This window comes from Carassius carassius, chromosome 27, assembly GCF_963082965.1.
Source record: "Carassius carassius chromosome 27, fCarCar2.1, whole genome shotgun sequence".
In the NCBI taxonomy this organism is placed as follows: domain Eukaryota; kingdom Metazoa; phylum Chordata; class Actinopteri; order Cypriniformes; family Cyprinidae; genus Carassius; species Carassius carassius.
In genome coordinates this window covers 16,575,566-16,593,132 of record NC_081781.1, presented here as the reverse complement: position 1 = coordinate 16,593,132, position 17,567 = coordinate 16,575,566, and the positions used below count along the sequence as shown (strand labels likewise).

General features: G+C 37.7%; 1 protein-coding gene across 1 annotated transcript in view; it reads right to left on the bottom strand.

The window, feature by feature from the left end:
• Nucleotides 1-131: 131 nt before the first annotated feature.
• Nucleotides 132-17,567, bottom strand: part of LOC132107422 (nesprin-2-like) — an 85,845-nt gene continuing 68,409 nt past the window's right edge. The window contains exons 82-100 of the mRNA XM_059513629.1: nucleotides 17,385-17,510; nucleotides 16,005-16,160; nucleotides 13,721-13,882; nucleotides 12,108-12,274; nucleotides 9,739-9,901; nucleotides 7,738-7,925; nucleotides 7,292-7,442; nucleotides 6,768-6,950; nucleotides 6,542-6,679; nucleotides 6,250-6,444; nucleotides 5,606-5,837; nucleotides 4,005-4,102; nucleotides 3,723-3,849; nucleotides 2,574-2,776; nucleotides 2,271-2,471; nucleotides 2,052-2,180; nucleotides 1,748-1,939; nucleotides 912-961; nucleotides 132-740 (exon numbers count right to left, since the gene is read on the bottom strand). Coding sequence (XP_059369612.1) covers nucleotides 533-740; nucleotides 912-961; nucleotides 1,748-1,939; nucleotides 2,052-2,180; nucleotides 2,271-2,471; nucleotides 2,574-2,776; nucleotides 3,723-3,849; nucleotides 4,005-4,102; nucleotides 5,606-5,837; nucleotides 6,250-6,444; nucleotides 6,542-6,679; nucleotides 6,768-6,950; nucleotides 7,292-7,442; nucleotides 7,738-7,925; nucleotides 9,739-9,901; nucleotides 12,108-12,274; nucleotides 13,721-13,882; nucleotides 16,005-16,160; nucleotides 17,385-17,510 — 3,069 coding nt within the window. The 3' untranslated portion in view covers nucleotides 132-532. The remainder of the gene's footprint in view (nucleotides 741-911; nucleotides 962-1,747; nucleotides 1,940-2,051; nucleotides 2,181-2,270; nucleotides 2,472-2,573; nucleotides 2,777-3,722; nucleotides 3,850-4,004; nucleotides 4,103-5,605; nucleotides 5,838-6,249; nucleotides 6,445-6,541; nucleotides 6,680-6,767; nucleotides 6,951-7,291; nucleotides 7,443-7,737; nucleotides 7,926-9,738; nucleotides 9,902-12,107; nucleotides 12,275-13,720; nucleotides 13,883-16,004; nucleotides 16,161-17,384; nucleotides 17,511-17,567) is intronic.

Here is a 17,567-nt window from a genome sequence, read left to right as displayed (position 1 = left end):
TTAATTTGTGAAATTTAATTTCTTTAATTTCTAAACACTTTGTGTTCTACCCTGCAGTGCATATGTAAAAGAGTGTTATTTACAAAGGGGTGTATTAAAATGTTTCCATGTGCATGTGACATTTTTTAAATATATATATATTTGTGTTGGGCTTTGCAAATATGAACAGTTCATTCAGATCATATCAAATTTAAAAAGGAGACCACGTAATCTCTAAACAAATGGCAGCCATCCATCATGTCATCACAAAATGTGGCTGAAGAGTCAATCTTTTCCAGTTTCAATCTTACTACCTTTAATCAGTGCATGATGTGCTTAAATCTATATAGATTTCCAAAAATTGACGGTGATTTACATTCAGGCTCATTCAATGATATTTTTCTTTACAGCAATAAATTCTTAGTATGGCTCTCAAAGGGGAATAAATACTATAAAACCAATTATATAAACACAACCGTTAAAATATTGCTTGGAGAAAAGAGAGGTGGCATGTTTGAGTAATGAAAACGGCTATGTTGATTGAACGAGAGACTCATGTGGGAGGAGGACCGTTGGTGTAGCGTAACATGGGGTGGAAAGAGCGGGCAAAATTGTTGGAAAAGGTGCAGCTGTAGTCGTCTTCAGAAAGAGGGACCAAGCAGGCCAGAACCAACAGCAGGAGGAACAGGAGATGCAGAGGGAAAGCCGCTCGCAGGACCCGATAGAAGAATGAGCGCTGAGGTGACGGGTCACGCTCTGACCTGAAACAAAAATCTTTTTAATAACTCTCTGAAACATAAATGCATATGTATACTGTGTTCATGCATTTTTGGCTTAAATAGTATATATTTTTATAACATTCTATACTATTTAATATAAAAAAATAAATAAAAGGAAATTTTTTTTAATGGTTTATGTGTGTGCCACTATACCCAGAGCTTTGTGTTGATTTCCTGTCTCCTGAAGCATCGGTTGTGGACTCCTGCAAACGCATGACATACAGGAATTCAGCACACATCAAAACTACTCAACCAGATCATATTGCTCTAAATGATAAGTTATATACATTTTTTTTTTCAATATTATTTATATATGACAGCAACTGCCTCTTAATTAATTATATTTGTTGATATGGTGGAATGGGCAAAATACTCTCAAACTAAAAATATTAACATTTTGTGGTTTTTGAAAGTATGCATTTATGTAATCAAAATAGAAAAAAACAATAATATTGTGAAATATTACAGTTTAAAACAACTATTTATTTCTATATAATTTTTTTTATTTCAGTATATTGTAACGCCCATTATTCCAGTTTTCAGTGTCACATGATATTTCAGAAATCCTTCTAATATGCCAATTTGCTGCTCAAGAAACATTTATCAATGTTAAAAACAGTTGTGCTGCTAAATATTGTTGTAGAATTTTAGATTATGTATGAGTATTTATTTTAAATGCATTTCTGAGGGCTAAAAATGTTCAAGGATATGATGAATAATTGATTATTGTTAATTGATTATTAACTGATCTTAGGCTAAGCTCCACCCCCTCGATCAATGAAACATTAAAGAACATCCCATAGGAACCATTTGTGGATTTTCATAAACAGTTCCTTTTTTAACAAAACGTGCTCATAAGGAGGTTATATGTTTAAATGAAAATCATTCATCCATGTCTTGGAATGAAGTAATACTCCTGGCCGAATGTCACTTCACTTACTGTAAAGCATTTTTAAACAGATGAAGAATTTTTTGCAAAACACTCTTACCAATCTCTCTTCAATCATCTGGAGATCCTGGTTGACTTGACGTGACAGTAGTCTTAGTTTGCTTCCAATGACGTGGAGTTTTTCCTGGGCTTCAGCGCTGTCCTCCCCACCAGCCTCCGGGAGCAGCTCAGAGACGATCTCCTGCAGGGAGCTCACCCGCTTCTGTCTGCCCTGCAGCTCCTCTGCCAAATCCTGCCACCAGGGGGTGCAAAACATGAGCGCGGCACACAGATAACAACACAAGCTAGAGGTCAGTCTTGATGGAGAAGCTGATGATGTTCTGGTTTGGGTTTCTCTGACTCACCTTCAGGGTGTTCCTGTGTTCCTGAAGCATGGAGGGCTGCACAGAGGGGTCGTTCATGTTCACGGTGTAGCGTCTGCTCTCTGCATGGGCCAGCCATAGCAGTTGAGAGTGGACCGTCTCATGGAACTCCTACATGATTGCAGATTGTCAGTGGTGAGAGTTTAAGTTTCATGTGGCATTTCCAGTGAGGTTTGTATAAAAGTTTGACAGATCTCTCACCTGACAGCGTCCTAGGGTAGTGCGCAGACTGTCCTCCCACCCCTCTAGTCCCGCACAAGCTTCTGTCCAGCGGTGATTCATGCTGCCCAGACCCTGCTGAAGCTCAGGTGCTCCTTCTGTAGCTCTCTGCTGCAGCTCTCGCCCACCCAGGTTCAGAGACAGCACCAGGGTCTTGTAGCGAGCAAATGTCTTCTGCATTTCCTGTGCAATGTGGAGCAAATTAGAGTGTGAAGACAATATATTTTCTTTTCCAGTGTCTCTGTATTAATAATCTAAAAGATCGGATGTAACTTTGATGCTCACTTTAAGTTGTTTGACCCTCTCTTCTAAGATTTCGACACTGACGGCAGTCTCAGGCTTTTGCAGTTTGTCCAGCTCAGGGGTGACCCGGTCCAGCCAGGAAGTGATGTCGTGCAGGTCAGAGGTCAGCTGCTGGGGGTCTCTGGAGCTGCACTGCTCTTTACTAACTGCTTGAGCCTGCAGCAGCTCCCAGCGCTCAATCACTCCTGCAGAGAACATGAACTTCATTAAGTGAAAAAGATACATATATGCACATCTGTCCCTCTTTTTATAAACTAATTCATCCATTCTTTTTATATCTACACATCTACCCAACCGTTCCTCAATTTGGCTATGCAACTATCTATCCATCAATTCATTAAAGGGATAGTTCACCCCAAAATGAAAATTCTGAATTCTGTTGATGAAAATGACAATTTTCATTTTTGGGTTAACTAACACTTTAATCAGTTAGTTTTTCCATCTATTCACTCATTCACCCATCAGTTCATCCAAGTCTATCCAACTTTCCATTAGTCCATAAGTTTATCCACCTATCCATCTGTCTTGTTACCTATTTACAGCCCATCTATCCATGCATATGTACATCCAATTTACCCATCTATCTTCTTCTGTCTACCTAGCTATCTATCCATCCATCCATCTACTCAACTATTCATCCATCCATCTATCATCCATTTCTTCATTCATCTATCCAACTATCTATGCATCATTTTAACCCACCTATCCAAGTATGTATCCATCCACTCATCCATCAATTAATCCAGCCACCATCTACCTTTCTTATCCATCCATCCATCCTCCATCCATTAATTTACCTGCCTATCCAACTTCACATCCAATAACTCACCGATTTCTCCATTCATCTATGGATACATCCGTTTGTTTACCCACCTATCCAACTATGTATCCATCCACTCATCCATCCATGAGGTGGCATGAAAATTTAATTCTATGCTATTTTTGATAAATAAGAAGCCTTCATGCTTTTAGACTCATCTAAGTGAAATGGCAAGTAGTCCCATGCACATGAGATCTGCGTCAGTGCCTGTACCCGGCTATTTGTGAAAAGTCTTATTACATGACTCACTCAGGACGAGTACCAGACAAACATCCTCATTTCCCCCTCTGTGTTGGACAAAGTGTCCGTACCTGACTGCTTGTCTGCAGTCTTGAGGCCAGTGAGGCCTTGTTCTTCCTGCTGTTCCTCCTCATCCAGGGTCATAGAAACCCGCTTCACACTCTTAATGCTGCCGCTGCACTCAGACATCAGCTGGACCTGCACAGTGCACAAACACATCACACATGCACAACGATCACCCTTCATGTTGGAACTATACGTCTTAGCTTTCAAAGTCTGCCTGAGGAAAAGACAACTTGCAAATTTGGTGTTTATGAAAGTGCTGGATTAAGTAGGAAGGGGTATATACTCACGTAGCCTTGTTTAAAAGGTGTGCTGGCATGTGCAGGTGTGGAGGAGTCCAGCTGGAAGCATTTCCTTTCAGGTGTGTTTTGAAAGTGCCAATTCTGTGCTATGAGTTTGTGAGAGAAAGAGAGAGATTTAAGTCAGTGCTCAAAACCGGCTACAGTACTTCATTTGGGCTGATGACAGAAATGGACACAAGAAGTGGAATTATTTCACTTTTGCAGGGATCACGAGGAATCGAATCAGACATTAAATTGACAGAGGCTGTTATTGTAGGATAGTGAAGTTGACTATATTGAATCCAAAAGTAAATCGACAGCCTACAGTATGTCCTAATGGACCAAAGCTGTGTTACACATTTCAGAGGCAAAACTGCTGTTTTTTTTTTAAGCAGAGGGGCAAAACCAGACCATTTATTTTTAAGGATAAGAGAGCATCAAATCTGTCATGAAAATGTTAAATAATCATGTTATTGCAATGAAAAACAATTATAAGTGGATTTCAGAAAAAAATAAATAAATAATTCACACAAACATGTGTATGCTCCTCCAGTAATGAGCAAAGCTTCAAGAGTGTGCGGTTTAGATAAATGAATGTTATTATCTTCTGCGTGATAATGAAAGCTCTAGAGGGGGATAAGCAGGTGCACTGAGCCATGTGAGAGGAGGGGACGCAACCTTCCTCTGCCCTCTCTTATACTCCCTGAGATCTGGACATGCCCAGCTCTCAAGCCTCCTCTTCCCAACAGAATCTCCCCACGGGCCCAAGTCTTTCATGATAAGAGCACATAGCAGAACAGGGTGAAGGGAGGACGCTTGCATCTTTTGATTTGAGAGAGAAAGTTCTGTGCTGACAAGAAAAATACCAGGTCTTTGATGATCCAGCAAACCCAGTCTATTCATAAGCATACCGGCAGTGATATGGGAACAAGATACGATGGAGAGAGAGAGAGAGAGAGAGAGAGAGAGAGAGAGAGAGAGAGAGAGAGAGAGAGAATGATGTTGAAAGAAAGTAAAGAGAAACTTAACAGATGTGAATGCACCAAAAAAATTTAATAAGATTCTGCAGTAATGCACAACTAAAGCCAAGTGCACATAAAGGGACATTGAGGCCTACTAAAGGCTCTCCCAAAGACGACTTTGTCACCTCAGATGAGAATTCTGGGATTTCTGTCACCTCTAAATCTGGAGGGAGAGAAGATGAATGGCTAAACCAGTAATATGAAGACCCCTTCCAGCAGTCAGAGCCCTGGGAAAAAGTCTCAGTCTCAGACGATGTGCCAATGGACATAAAACTGGCAAGAGCTGGTTAAAAAGTCTCAATCTGACAGCTAAATATATAATTTATGGCTTTATCAAGTTGCTCAAAAAAGTCACGTAACATAAATGTGTAGTCAAATTATCAAGTTTTTGAGAAATGTGGCAGATAAAACGGCCCATTGAAGATGTTACTTTTCAAACCAAGCAGCATTCTGTTGGTCAACATGATGAAACCAAGGGACCAATTTGAACCCATTGCAAAATCTTTCACCTTCACGCAGAATTCCCAAACACGTGGACTCCTGTTGAAATGACTGGATTTTGCTGAACAACAGTAAACGTGACCATACCTGACAGGGCAGAGAAGAAAGCAGCATCCTCTTCCTCATCGTGTGAAGAAGAGCCGCCAACATCCCCGGTGTGGTCCCACTCCAGAGGGATGGAATCCACACTCATGGGGGTGTCACGGCCTGAGCGCTCCTGAGGTGGCGATAACAGACACATGGAGGGCTGGCTGGAGGAGACTGTGCCCTGTGTCCCTCTGGACTGTTCACCATCAAAGACGTCCAGCTGCTCCTGCAGCTGCTTCAAAGAGAAAATACTGTCATTCATGCATTCATACTCCTATAACATCACCCATATACAAAGTTATTAGCACAATTCTAGTTCGGATTTATACTCTTAAAAGTATAAAGAAATATATATACAACCCTTTAAGAAATTTAGGGATTTTTAAAAATTATTTTTTAAGTCTCTAAGAGACTTAACAGTACAAATGCTCATATGTAAAATAATTATTAAAATGTATATATTTTTTTCTATTAAAAAAAAAGCTGAATTTTCGGCAGCCCTTACTATCCCTAAACTTCTGAATGATAGTTTAGCATTAACACACTTTTCAAGGAAGCTAATTCACAAAAAGGTTCAAAAGGGTCTCAAAATAAGCAAATACATATAAAACCACAACGTAAAAACATTTGAGCATTTATAATACCGGACGGAGGCTGGTGAGGCGCTGGTGGAATTGGGCGACTCTGCCAAACACATCTTGACAGTACGTGTGCAGCTCCTCTAACTCATCTTCTATCTCAACAGCGTCTTGAGGACAGCTCCTCTGAATCAGACCCTCCCCAAACACAATCAGAGCGTCAATCTTGTTGGTGTTCAGAGTGATCTCCTTCTTAAAACTCTGGAGAGTAAGAAAGTTCAGTTAAGTTCTGTCATCATTTACTCTTTCATATCTATAGACTAAACTTCTTCATTTAAAGGAAACACTGTTTATTAACCTTCAGCTGTTTCATCTTGTCTTGGAGATGGCTCTCTGAGCAGTTCTCCACATTGGTTAGCTGGTGCTCTATCTCTTTCAGCCAGATAACGAGGCTTTCACGGGTTCCCTCAAACTCTTCTCTCTGGCTTGTGAAATGCTAAATGAGAAAAATATGTTCAATTATGCACTCAAGTAAACATAAATGCACAGATAACACGGAAAAAATAGTGTGTCCGTCTCCTCACTCGGAGTCTGCGCAGTATTGCAGCCACCCTCCTCTGGAGCGTGTCCCATCGCTGGTTCCCATGATGCACCATGGCCCTGAGTCTGCTAGCTGCATCGGCGCGGTTCTCCCATGCCAGTCGTCTGTACTGGTTATAAATAAACTCCAGCTGGGTCAGGCTCTCATGTACCTGCCTTTGGAAAATCTAAAACAACAAATCAAACACTTCTAACTATGACCATGAATCTGCTATTACTGTATACTGGATATTCAAAAAGATCTCATTTAACACTGCATTTCCATGCATATAGTGTGTTTTTAACATTTCCGAAGTCATGCATAAATGACTAAAACATTCAGTCAATGAAAAACGGCTGACAGGCCACAGATGACTGCTTGAGGAATCTGATATCCCCTTAATCGCACTGATCGTGTTCCTAAAACATCAGGATTAAACATTTGACTTGCACTAAATGATGTAAACATAATGGTCCACTAGCACAGCCATTCAAAGGCTCTTAGTAAAGCATTTTGTTGGAATCAAACCTCATATTTCTGGAGTTCCTTTTTGGCGTCAGTGTACGGGACATCTGATGAATTGGGTTCAGCAGCGGAGCGCTCTGCTCTGTTCAGCCAGTCCTCAAAGGAAGAGTAATCCTCCAGAAACCTACACCACAGCCTCCATGTCTCTTCAATCCTGTAAACAGACATAAGTATTAAAAAACAAATAGTTTAATGTTATATAAATCTACATTTAAAATGACATTGATGTAAATCATAATAATAAACAATTTAATACTTAAATATTCAATGTGCATGTGTGAACTTTAAAATACATTAATTTATCTGTTCTGTAATTTATGTTACACTTATTAAATATAGATGTCATCTTTCTCAAAAGCATAATCTATGTTTGATGAGGTTACAGGGCATTACATCTAAACATTTTATCACGCAAAACAAACTTTTACCAATATCTCTTGGAGTCATACCTCAGCTTTCTGTCCAGAGACATGGAGCAGATATTTCTCCAGCGCTGGTCCAAGCGCTGTGTGGTTTGCTGAATTGAGTTATTCTCTCCATCGCTGCTGCAGGCATCCTCATCACACAGAAGCACGTCACACAGGGTGAGCATAGACGCCACTCTCTCGGTGTGCTGCTCGATGTCACGCTGCAGGTCCTAAACATGCACACATGTTAAAGATGTACATGTCACTTTATCAGTTAAAAGATAAGTGCGCTTATTTTCAACCAGCTTTGTATTGTTATAATACAAGTAGTATATGTAAAAAATATTTGTTAAAAGTCGGTAAGATTGACAAATCAGAAGTACATAGTGAATGTTTAAGTTTTTGTCAAAAAGGGTTCCTTTTCCTTTTTCTTATTTCAAAATGTTTTCAGATGTACCCTGTTTAAATAAAAGCTAAATGAATTAGCCCTTTAAACAGTCTGTATTAGTGCTGCACAATTAATCAAAATTAAATCGCAAAGGCAATAAATATAAATTAGGCAGAAGCTGCGATTATCATGCGTATCTTTCAGAAAAGCACGGTTCTGTGATCAGCATTAAATCTCCATCCAAAGGCCAAAGGTCGCTCTCGTGCTGAAAATCCAAATATGCCTTGAAGAAGAAACCCACTGCAGCTGAATAAACAGAAGATTTACCTGCTTTCATTGATTCAACATAACTATAATAAACACAAGACTACGGCAATATATGGTTTATCAGAGTTCTTATCATTTTCATCATAATTAAGTATATCTATAATGAAATGCTAATCAACATAAATTTGATCACTGCTTATAATACAATAAAATATCGTCTTCCTTTATTATTCGGTTTAAAAAGCTACATCATCTAACAGAAGGATTTTTTTAAAACACTCGACAGACATTATGAACTGAATATGATGTTAAAATTTGTTATTTAATGTTTTTTTCAGGTGCTTTCAGATAGCAGCATTTAATACACAGCGCCGTACAGCAGTTCATTGAGAAGATACGCAAACAGCTGTCACTATCGCGAACCATTCCCTAGATTTCATAATCCTAGAATTATATCGTCTGCGATTATGAATGCGATTTTGCATAGCTTGTCAGAGAACTATGGCTATGTGTAGTAAATGCTGATCCACCTGAAAGCAGGTGATGGAGATTTACTGCAAATCACAGAACTGGCTTTACTCACTAAATGTGCATGACAATCGCGATTAATCGAGTTCAATTAATCGTGTAGCCCTAGACTGAATATAATGCAAGAGTAATAATTCATTTCAATTACAAAAATGTTTAATAATTATTTAAAAATTAATCGAAATGTTGATTCATTAAAAAAAATCCCCTAAAAAGTATTTTTGAAAACAAAATCACAACATTCCTCAAACAAGACAAATTCACCTGATAAGAAAACCTAATTATATTGAGGATTGTTTTCAGACAATATGTGACCCGGGACCACAAAAGCAATCAGGTGAGGGTCTTTTTTTTAATTGATAAATTCCATTGATGTATGGTTTGTTAGGATAGGACAATATTTGGCTCAGATACAACCATTTAAAAAATCTGGAATCTGAGGGTGCAAAAAAAAAATGTCCCAATGAAGTTCTCAGCTATGCATATTACCAATAAAAAATTTAATTTTTATATATTTACAGTAGGAAATTTACTAAATATCTTCATGGAACATAATCTTTAGTTAATATCCTAACGATTTTTGGCATAAAAAAAAATCTATAATTTTGACCCATACAATGTATTGTTGGCTATTGATACAAATATACCCCAGCAACTTAAGTTTTGTGCTCCAGGGTCACATATATCTGGAATAAGTTGTTGCCTTGGCAGAATCTTTCAGAGTTTATGCATACATTTTTTTTTTTCATAAAAATGTTCCAGTCCTAAAAGACAATACACACTTTTACTAATCTACAATCCGGTATATCAGCTCATTAAATCTCCTATATATCATTTTTTAAAAATTATGATTTGCTGACCTGTTGCTCAGTCAGTCTCTTTTGGATCTCATCTCTGTGGCAGATACTGTAGTGAATGGGTTTGGCCAGCTCAGCTTCAATGTGAGTGAGCCAAGAGCGAAGGTTATTCATGTTCTTATCCAACTGTTGCACTGTCGCCAGCGTTTCTGTCAGCTTTTTCACCCTGAGAGAGAGAGAGAGAGAGAGAGAGAGAGAGAAAGAGAGAGAGAGAGATTGAGCATTCATTTTGATTCCAGAGCATTATAAAATAGACCATTTTGGGGAAAAAACTTGGGCATTTGGATGAAAACCTGAATGTGTCCAAAAGTCCTTTAAAACCTCCACTAGATTAAAATGTATTTTCTGTGACAAAGAAATAGTCTTTTTTTTTTAAGAAAAGTAATTGTTAGTAAAGTAACCATTTTCTTTGGTATCGAAGACTGTATAGTTAATGGAAACCAATGAAATCCTGTCAAAGTTCGATGCACTACACTTGATGTTAAACAAAACAGCAACAAAAAAAAGATAATCCCAGGTCAGATGACACTGAAACACAGACAAAGGGTGTTTGTCCCATGGGGATTAGCTTGAACCATTTAAGTGTGACAGTGTGAAGCTTCTCATTCTGTTGTTTGAGTGACCGCATGGCCTCACAAACCGTCTGAGCAGCCATACCTGCAGATGGCCGGCTGTGTGATTATAGCCTGCCTGAGTACATACTGTCCTCCTGGCCCCATTGTGCCCCTGTTCATAAGAGATAATATGAGGTGACAGACCATTGCCCCCCCACCACCCCCTCCACCACATTCCAGCTATACAGCGGGACTAGGACAAACCACACAAGCCATATGGCAAAGCTGAAGACAACGACACTAGTGAGGGCTACGTTAATTCCCCCCTCTTCAGTATTAGCACCATCTGGCTGCTTCAGAACACGTCACACCGCAGGACTGACCAGTCACATGACAGGCTGGTGACATCATAGACAAGATTGGAAAGCATGGAGTTGTTTGTTTGCTTGCTTACGGCCACCACCTGATTCATATACTCGGTATGTGCAAATTTCCAGCTGACTTAATGAGATTATGATTATGAGAGCATATACCAGCTGTGGTAACCATCTTTCGTACTGAAGATCACATCAAATTATGAAGATATAAATGAGTACATGGGGAAAAAAATAAGCAAATTAGTTTTATTAGTGGGGAAAGCATGCTGTAAATTGGCAAGGAAAAATTATATGATTCAAGATCATATTTTTTTTTAGCATATCTACTATTAACTGAACTTCGACATCTGTAACACTGGGACATAGAAATGTGAAAAATCTGAAAAGAGTTTTAAACACTTTGTGTATATACATTCTAACAGTGTTATTGTAGCAGAATGCATACACTATTATAATATTAGTTTGTATTTTTAATTAGCTTTTATTTTTATATCAAGTTTTATTTGTAGTTTGTAGTACTTTTTTATTATTAATTTTGTTATTTGCTTTTGACATTTTTATACTTTTTTTACATTGCTATATAGCTTTAGTTTACTTTTTTTTTATTTACTTTTTAAAAGTAATTCTATTACTTCTTGAACATTAATGTATAAGATTTTTTTCAGTTAGTTGTCAAGGCAACAATTTAATTTGTTTAAACTTTGTTTAGTTTACAATTATATATTTTAACTTAATTTTTTTATTTACATTTTATTTCAGCTTTTGGTTAACAACAAAATTGAACAGTAACTGCAATAACAACAACAACAATAATAATAATTCAGTATTACAACAAGCATGCTTATTATAACAATATTATGACAACATAAAATCATATTAATATAACATTGTTATATACTATTCCCAAAATTTTTTTGCAATTAAAGGCTTTTCAAATATGGATTTCAATCTACAGGCATAAATTGCTGGACAAAAGCACCTCTTACACCACTTTCCTCTACATGTTTATTTTTGCACCGGAAAGAGTTATTTTCCCAGCATCAGCTTTTTGACCTACTTGATAACCATCTACTGATCACAACAGTCTCAAAATGAAAGCTTAAGCACTTTTTGTTTTTCAGTCTGGATAAAAGAATCTGTTAAATGCCTCAAAAATGAATATAAAAGTCTAATCAAAGGCTTTATGACCACTAACAAGTCTTAACGAAAAAGCACAAATGAAAAAATGAATCAATCGGTCCTTGAATGGAAAGCAGAAGTGATGCAGGCTAAGGCATTTAAACAAACAAAGAGCTTTGATCAGCCATCAATCAATGGATATAGAGCAACAATAGCTGTCATCAGGCAAAAATGAAAGAAAGGAGTTATCAGTTTAGCATTTATTCCTCAAAGCATTTTTTCACCACAGTTCAGATTGGCTCATTTGTTTTTTTCTGCTCACCTGGCCTCAATGTTGTCGAACAGGTGGTGCCAGCGGTCGTTGACATCTTGCAAGACCCCGTGGATCTCTGCCTCCTTAGCCTTGTCGCTGGCCAATAGGAGCTGCTCGCCCAGCTGCTTGAGGTGGCTCTTGTTCTCGCTGAAGAGGTTAATCTCCTCCATGCAGTCCTGAAGAGAGATGTGCACAATGAGCACCAGCCTCTCACTTGCTTTAATCATTAACACATCCATCCCAAACAAAACCGACTAACTGCACTATGTCTCTGGATGGGTCTGACAGCTGTCAAAACTACATTCATTTTCTCAGCATGAGCCCTCGTTAAAAAACAAAACAAAAGAGGAACAATTATTCCCACTGACCCAGCGGCAGCTCAAATCCTTTTCACTTTCTTCTCTGCTTTTAAGGGTTCACCTGTTTTGTTTAGTTCAGCCTGGCTCACTATGAACAGCAGGCAGCAGAGTTATTATAGCACTGGCCATCAGTAACTGAGCTAGAAAGAGACCATGGCCAGTTTTCTGATATGTGATCATTAGTGACGTGGCCTGAAACCCTCAACAGTAAACTACATGATAATGACTGCAGAGTGCTTGAGGTTGCACTTTTGATGGTGAGAGGGAGACTGCACATACGAGGCCATTGTTGTGTATGAACAAAGAGGTAAACAAATGAGTTATGCATTTCAACACTCTGCCCTCAATTTTATGGAACATGCAGTAAAACAGATTAAAGCTGATCTATGATGTTTAGAAAACAATGTACATTTGTAGCATGTTTGAGTAAAAATGGACAAATGCTATGTGAGTGGATAGAATAGAGCCTCTGTGAAATGTAACATCTGCGGGGCCTCCCTTGAGAACGCTTAAGTGTGCTGTTCATTTGAGACTGCTTTAATCCTTCATAGATACTCATAACAGCACACAGCATATAATACCATATTACTGGCATACTTAAGATCCTTACACAATTAGACTAGAATCTCACCATGACAAAGGCACATGGAAACAGACCCATGTGGTGCATTTTTCTGAAATTATCTTAAAGTGGTGTGTTGTTATAGTTATGTAACTATAAAAAGCAATGGAATTAATTACTAATAAATTGATACTTTTAATAGGCAAAGGTGCATTACATTGTCACAAAAGTGACAGTTATAATTATATAATTCTTAATAAAATTATAATTTTGAAATAAATGCAGTTCTAAAACAGCAAACAGTTCTAATATATACAAGTTTCCATGAACATTATGATTTGACATCTGACATACAAAGATATAAATATAAATGATTTTTGAAAGATCATGTGACAGTGAAGTACAGTAATGGCTGCTGAAAATTCAGCACCATCAAAGGAATTTTAAAATATATTAAAACAGAAAGCAGTTATTTTAAATTGAAATAATATTTCATTATATTACTGATTTACTGTACAGCCTTGATGAGCATAAGAGATTTCTTAAAAAAAATATCTTATAGACCCTTATAAAAGTTTTAATGGAAGACAGTGCAAGTTGTATATTTACAGAACAAAAGGCTGCGTGGGAATTTTAATTTCTGGATGAACTTTCCTTTTAAGGAGTTAAAAAAAAAATCATAGCAATAAAGAAAACTCTACCTTTTTAAGTTTCTCAACCATTTCCTCAATACTAAGGTTTTCGCCCCTATGTGCCACTTTTTTCTCCATCTGCATCAGCCAATCACAGAGCTCCTTGTTTTTATCATTGAAGATGATCCAGACGTTCAGCCGATCAGCTATTTCCTGCTTGCGAAGTGACACCTACATACAAGAGGAAGAATAAAGAGTTAAAATGCTTCAGTAGGACGAAAATACAGGAAAGAGAGAAAAGTTTCCCAGATATCAGCACTGGTAATGACATTTTATTTTTCATTATAATGACATTTATTCAATCAGGAAATATCTCTGAGAGCATATGGCCTACTCTCAAGTGCTTCAGAGAGTACAGAAGAACTTGCACTCTTTGTGGCTGGTTCACTACCTCAATTCACATACGAGAAAAGACTTGAAAACAACTCTGCTCAAAGGTGTCAGGTTACAACCATATGACGTTATTCTTTAAAAGCCAGCCATCCGAAAAGGCTTTTAACAAAACTCATCTCACGCTGTGAGATTGATTACTGGACTGTTAAGCAAAAGAGTAAAAAGCAAAGGCCCTCACTTTTACTGCTTTCCGTCAGTAAGGGGCTTGTCTATTAGTATGTACTAATACCAAGACACACTAGGGGACACGGGCAGCGCTTTGTAGTTCCCTGTTGCTTGTGTCATGCCTAGATTTCTGGGGCTTACATGCAGCCTTTTAAAAAGAACAAAGGCATTTTCACTGCTACATTTGTCAGTGAAGGCTACACGTTTTCCTTGATCCATTAATGTCACACTGTAATAGAATGTGATATTGTAGTTTTCCTCCAAAACAAGAATATAAATCATGAGTTTGAAAGAAAGCACAAGGACACAGGTTAGTTAATCACTTCTATTCACAACCTTTTTGTTGAACGCATTATTGATGCATTTCCTTTAGCCCAAGCCACTTGCCCCAACAATATGCAAAGACAAATAAAAGAAAAACAAGGCCTAGCTTTGCCATCTGTCATTCATTCCAGGGAATGTTTCCACCTGCAACCTGTTGGCCGCAGACACACAGACAACGTACACTGACCTCATTGGCTCGGTTCTGGCGTCGGGCCAGAATTTCAAATAATGACAGGACTGAAAACACACAATAACAACTCCACAAACTGAAAAAGGGTTCATTAAACAAGGCACACTGAGTTATTTGGTGACAAGCCCAAGGGCTGGATGTAGGCCATGCAACGATCTGTCCTAAATCTGCCTGTTTTTAATTGCTCAGGCCGTTTACAGTTACAAGTGTAACTCCATTCAAACGTCAGCGGGCCATTCAGCTACTTTACTTAATAACGGCAGACCGGACAACTGCGGTACAGATAATCTCCGAAAAAAAGTCCCTGGAAAAAAAAAACATTTGTTCTTCAGCGAAATACAAAAGGTACATTTTTGAGAACTATCCTGGCCAATAGTATTAGTAGAGCTGTCAAGCTCCAAAAAGTGGTCCATGTGTCTCGTGCTATATTTAAAGTCCTCTGAAGTCATATGATTGCTTGGCATGAGTAAATAAATAACATTAATTTAAAACAGTATTCAATAAAAAAATAAAATAAAAAAATAAAAACAAGACCAAATCTTTTCAGTGTACTGGTTCATTCATTTCACAAAACTGGCCAGATTCTGATTTGGTCAGAATAATTTTTATCATGAATTATAACAAAGTTAAATTAAACAAAAAAACTTTAACTCTAGTTTTTGAGTTCAACTGTTCGTTAATGGCTTAATAATTCTGCTGTAGTGGTAACATCCTCACAGATGAAAATAATTCCAAGTCTTCTCAAACTGATATAGCACAACTTTCACAATACTTCTATGGGGATTTTTGGATCCTTTTTAAATCTTGCATGGGCATTCATTCTCTATTTGTTGTAATGCATGGAAAAGAGGAACTTGCTTTATTCAAAATTTCTCCTTGTGTGTTCCACAGAAGAAAAAAACATACGGTTTGGAAGTAAATGAAAATGTTCATTTTGGTCTGAGCTGTCCCTTTAAGGCAGGTGAAACATTTTTTCAGGACATCATTCTGATGAGAAAACGATAATTCTATTTTGATGAGAAAACTATAATAATAACTATAAATCTATATCAATTCATATACATTCTCATTTTCCCTCTCTTTTTCTGTGCCATGCGGCACTGTGAAGTTTCCCCCCAACTTCCAAAGGTGAATCATTGTGTGCCTTTCAATGCTGACTGGACAACAGCCTCTCATTCCCTCCTACTCTCACTCTCTCTCCTCTCAAACACAAACACTCACCTTCAAGCACAGTTCTTCCCATTGGCTGTGAAGTTCCTCCACCTGTCCCTGGAGCAGCATGGTGTCTGTGGGCAGCACATACTGAGACACGTCTGCCTTCATGGTGGTCAACTCTTTCAGTCCTCCAGCCCAAATCTGTAGCGAGTCCTCGTCCTCCTGCATAACACGGCAACCAGCACTAAGTTAAACTTCCCTTCTCTGCCACACGCTAACCCTAGTCCTCTCTCTCCCTCTCTCTGTGTCCCTGTCATTAGCGCTCAGGATTAAGGCCTGCTGGATGGGATGGGGGAGGGGAGGAGGCGGAGAGGGGAGGGCCCCTTTCCCCTTTCCTATAACAGCATGGAAAGGGGTGTCGGAGTAAAGGCCAAACATCTTAAAGACACTATTATTTCCTTTGTTTGTCAGTTTCACCCACCTTTATTGAAGGACTGTTCCTCATCAGGGCTTAATCAGCAAGAAATAAAACCAATCTCAGCAGGGTTATGGGCTATTAACACATTTCTAAAGTGATATGATTATATCAACAGGTGTTTTTTTCTTTACCTTGGTAAAAGTTTGAGTGCATTAAAATACAGCAGAACTCGTTGGTAGATAAAAGCACTTTGTTTAACAGTCATCAAAGCCAATCAGAAATTGTAACCTGTCTCTGCCAGTTGATGAAAAATTACTAACTATTCAACTATTCAAGCAGCAGTTTTCTACAATTAACTATGTTTGGAGGAGTCACCAATTAAATGTAAACAATGCATACATTTAATGTTAGCTGATTTTACACTATAGAGCAGGGTCCAAAAGTGAGAATACTAGGGAAAATGCTTTTTAATTTTTTATTGATTGATTGAATATATAAATATAAATATATTTTTTTCATTAAATATTACACAGCAATTTGTGAAAGCAAGACAGTTATTAAAATAAACAATCCTGAAATCGGTAAGACAGGAATAAATGACATTAAGAAAATAATACATACAATTATTACTGTTTTAATGTATTTGCAATAAAAAAAATGCTTTAGTGAGCATCTTTCAAAAACATTCAAACTCTTACCAACCCCAAACATTTCAACAGTAGTGTACATTAATTTCAGGAGTGTTTTGTATTTGGTTTGTTTCCCTTTTGCATTAATAACTCAAGCAAGCAAAAGCAAAAAAATAAAAAATAAGCAAAAACATCTCACCATCTGCACAATACCATCACAAACTAGCTTACATTTAATTGGTTAATAAATTGTTTAAACAAAAAGTTATCTTTATACTATGCCAATGTTTCCTTTCAGTTTATCTCTATATTTTTCCAAATTCTCAAACCTTTGCCCCTAAAAAAAAAAATATTTATTTTATATATTACTTATTTTAATATATTACTTAAATATATTACCTTGATGAGCTGCATGTGTATTTTTAGATCTTCTAGCTTCTCTGGCAGTGGACTCTTCAGTCTTGCTTTTATCTCTTCCAGTTTGAGAGCACTCTCAGCCAGGCCAGTTTCACAGAGTGTCCAGTTCTGTAAGAAACCGCAGCATCTCATAATTACGGTGGAAGATATTTGCCTCAACAATCT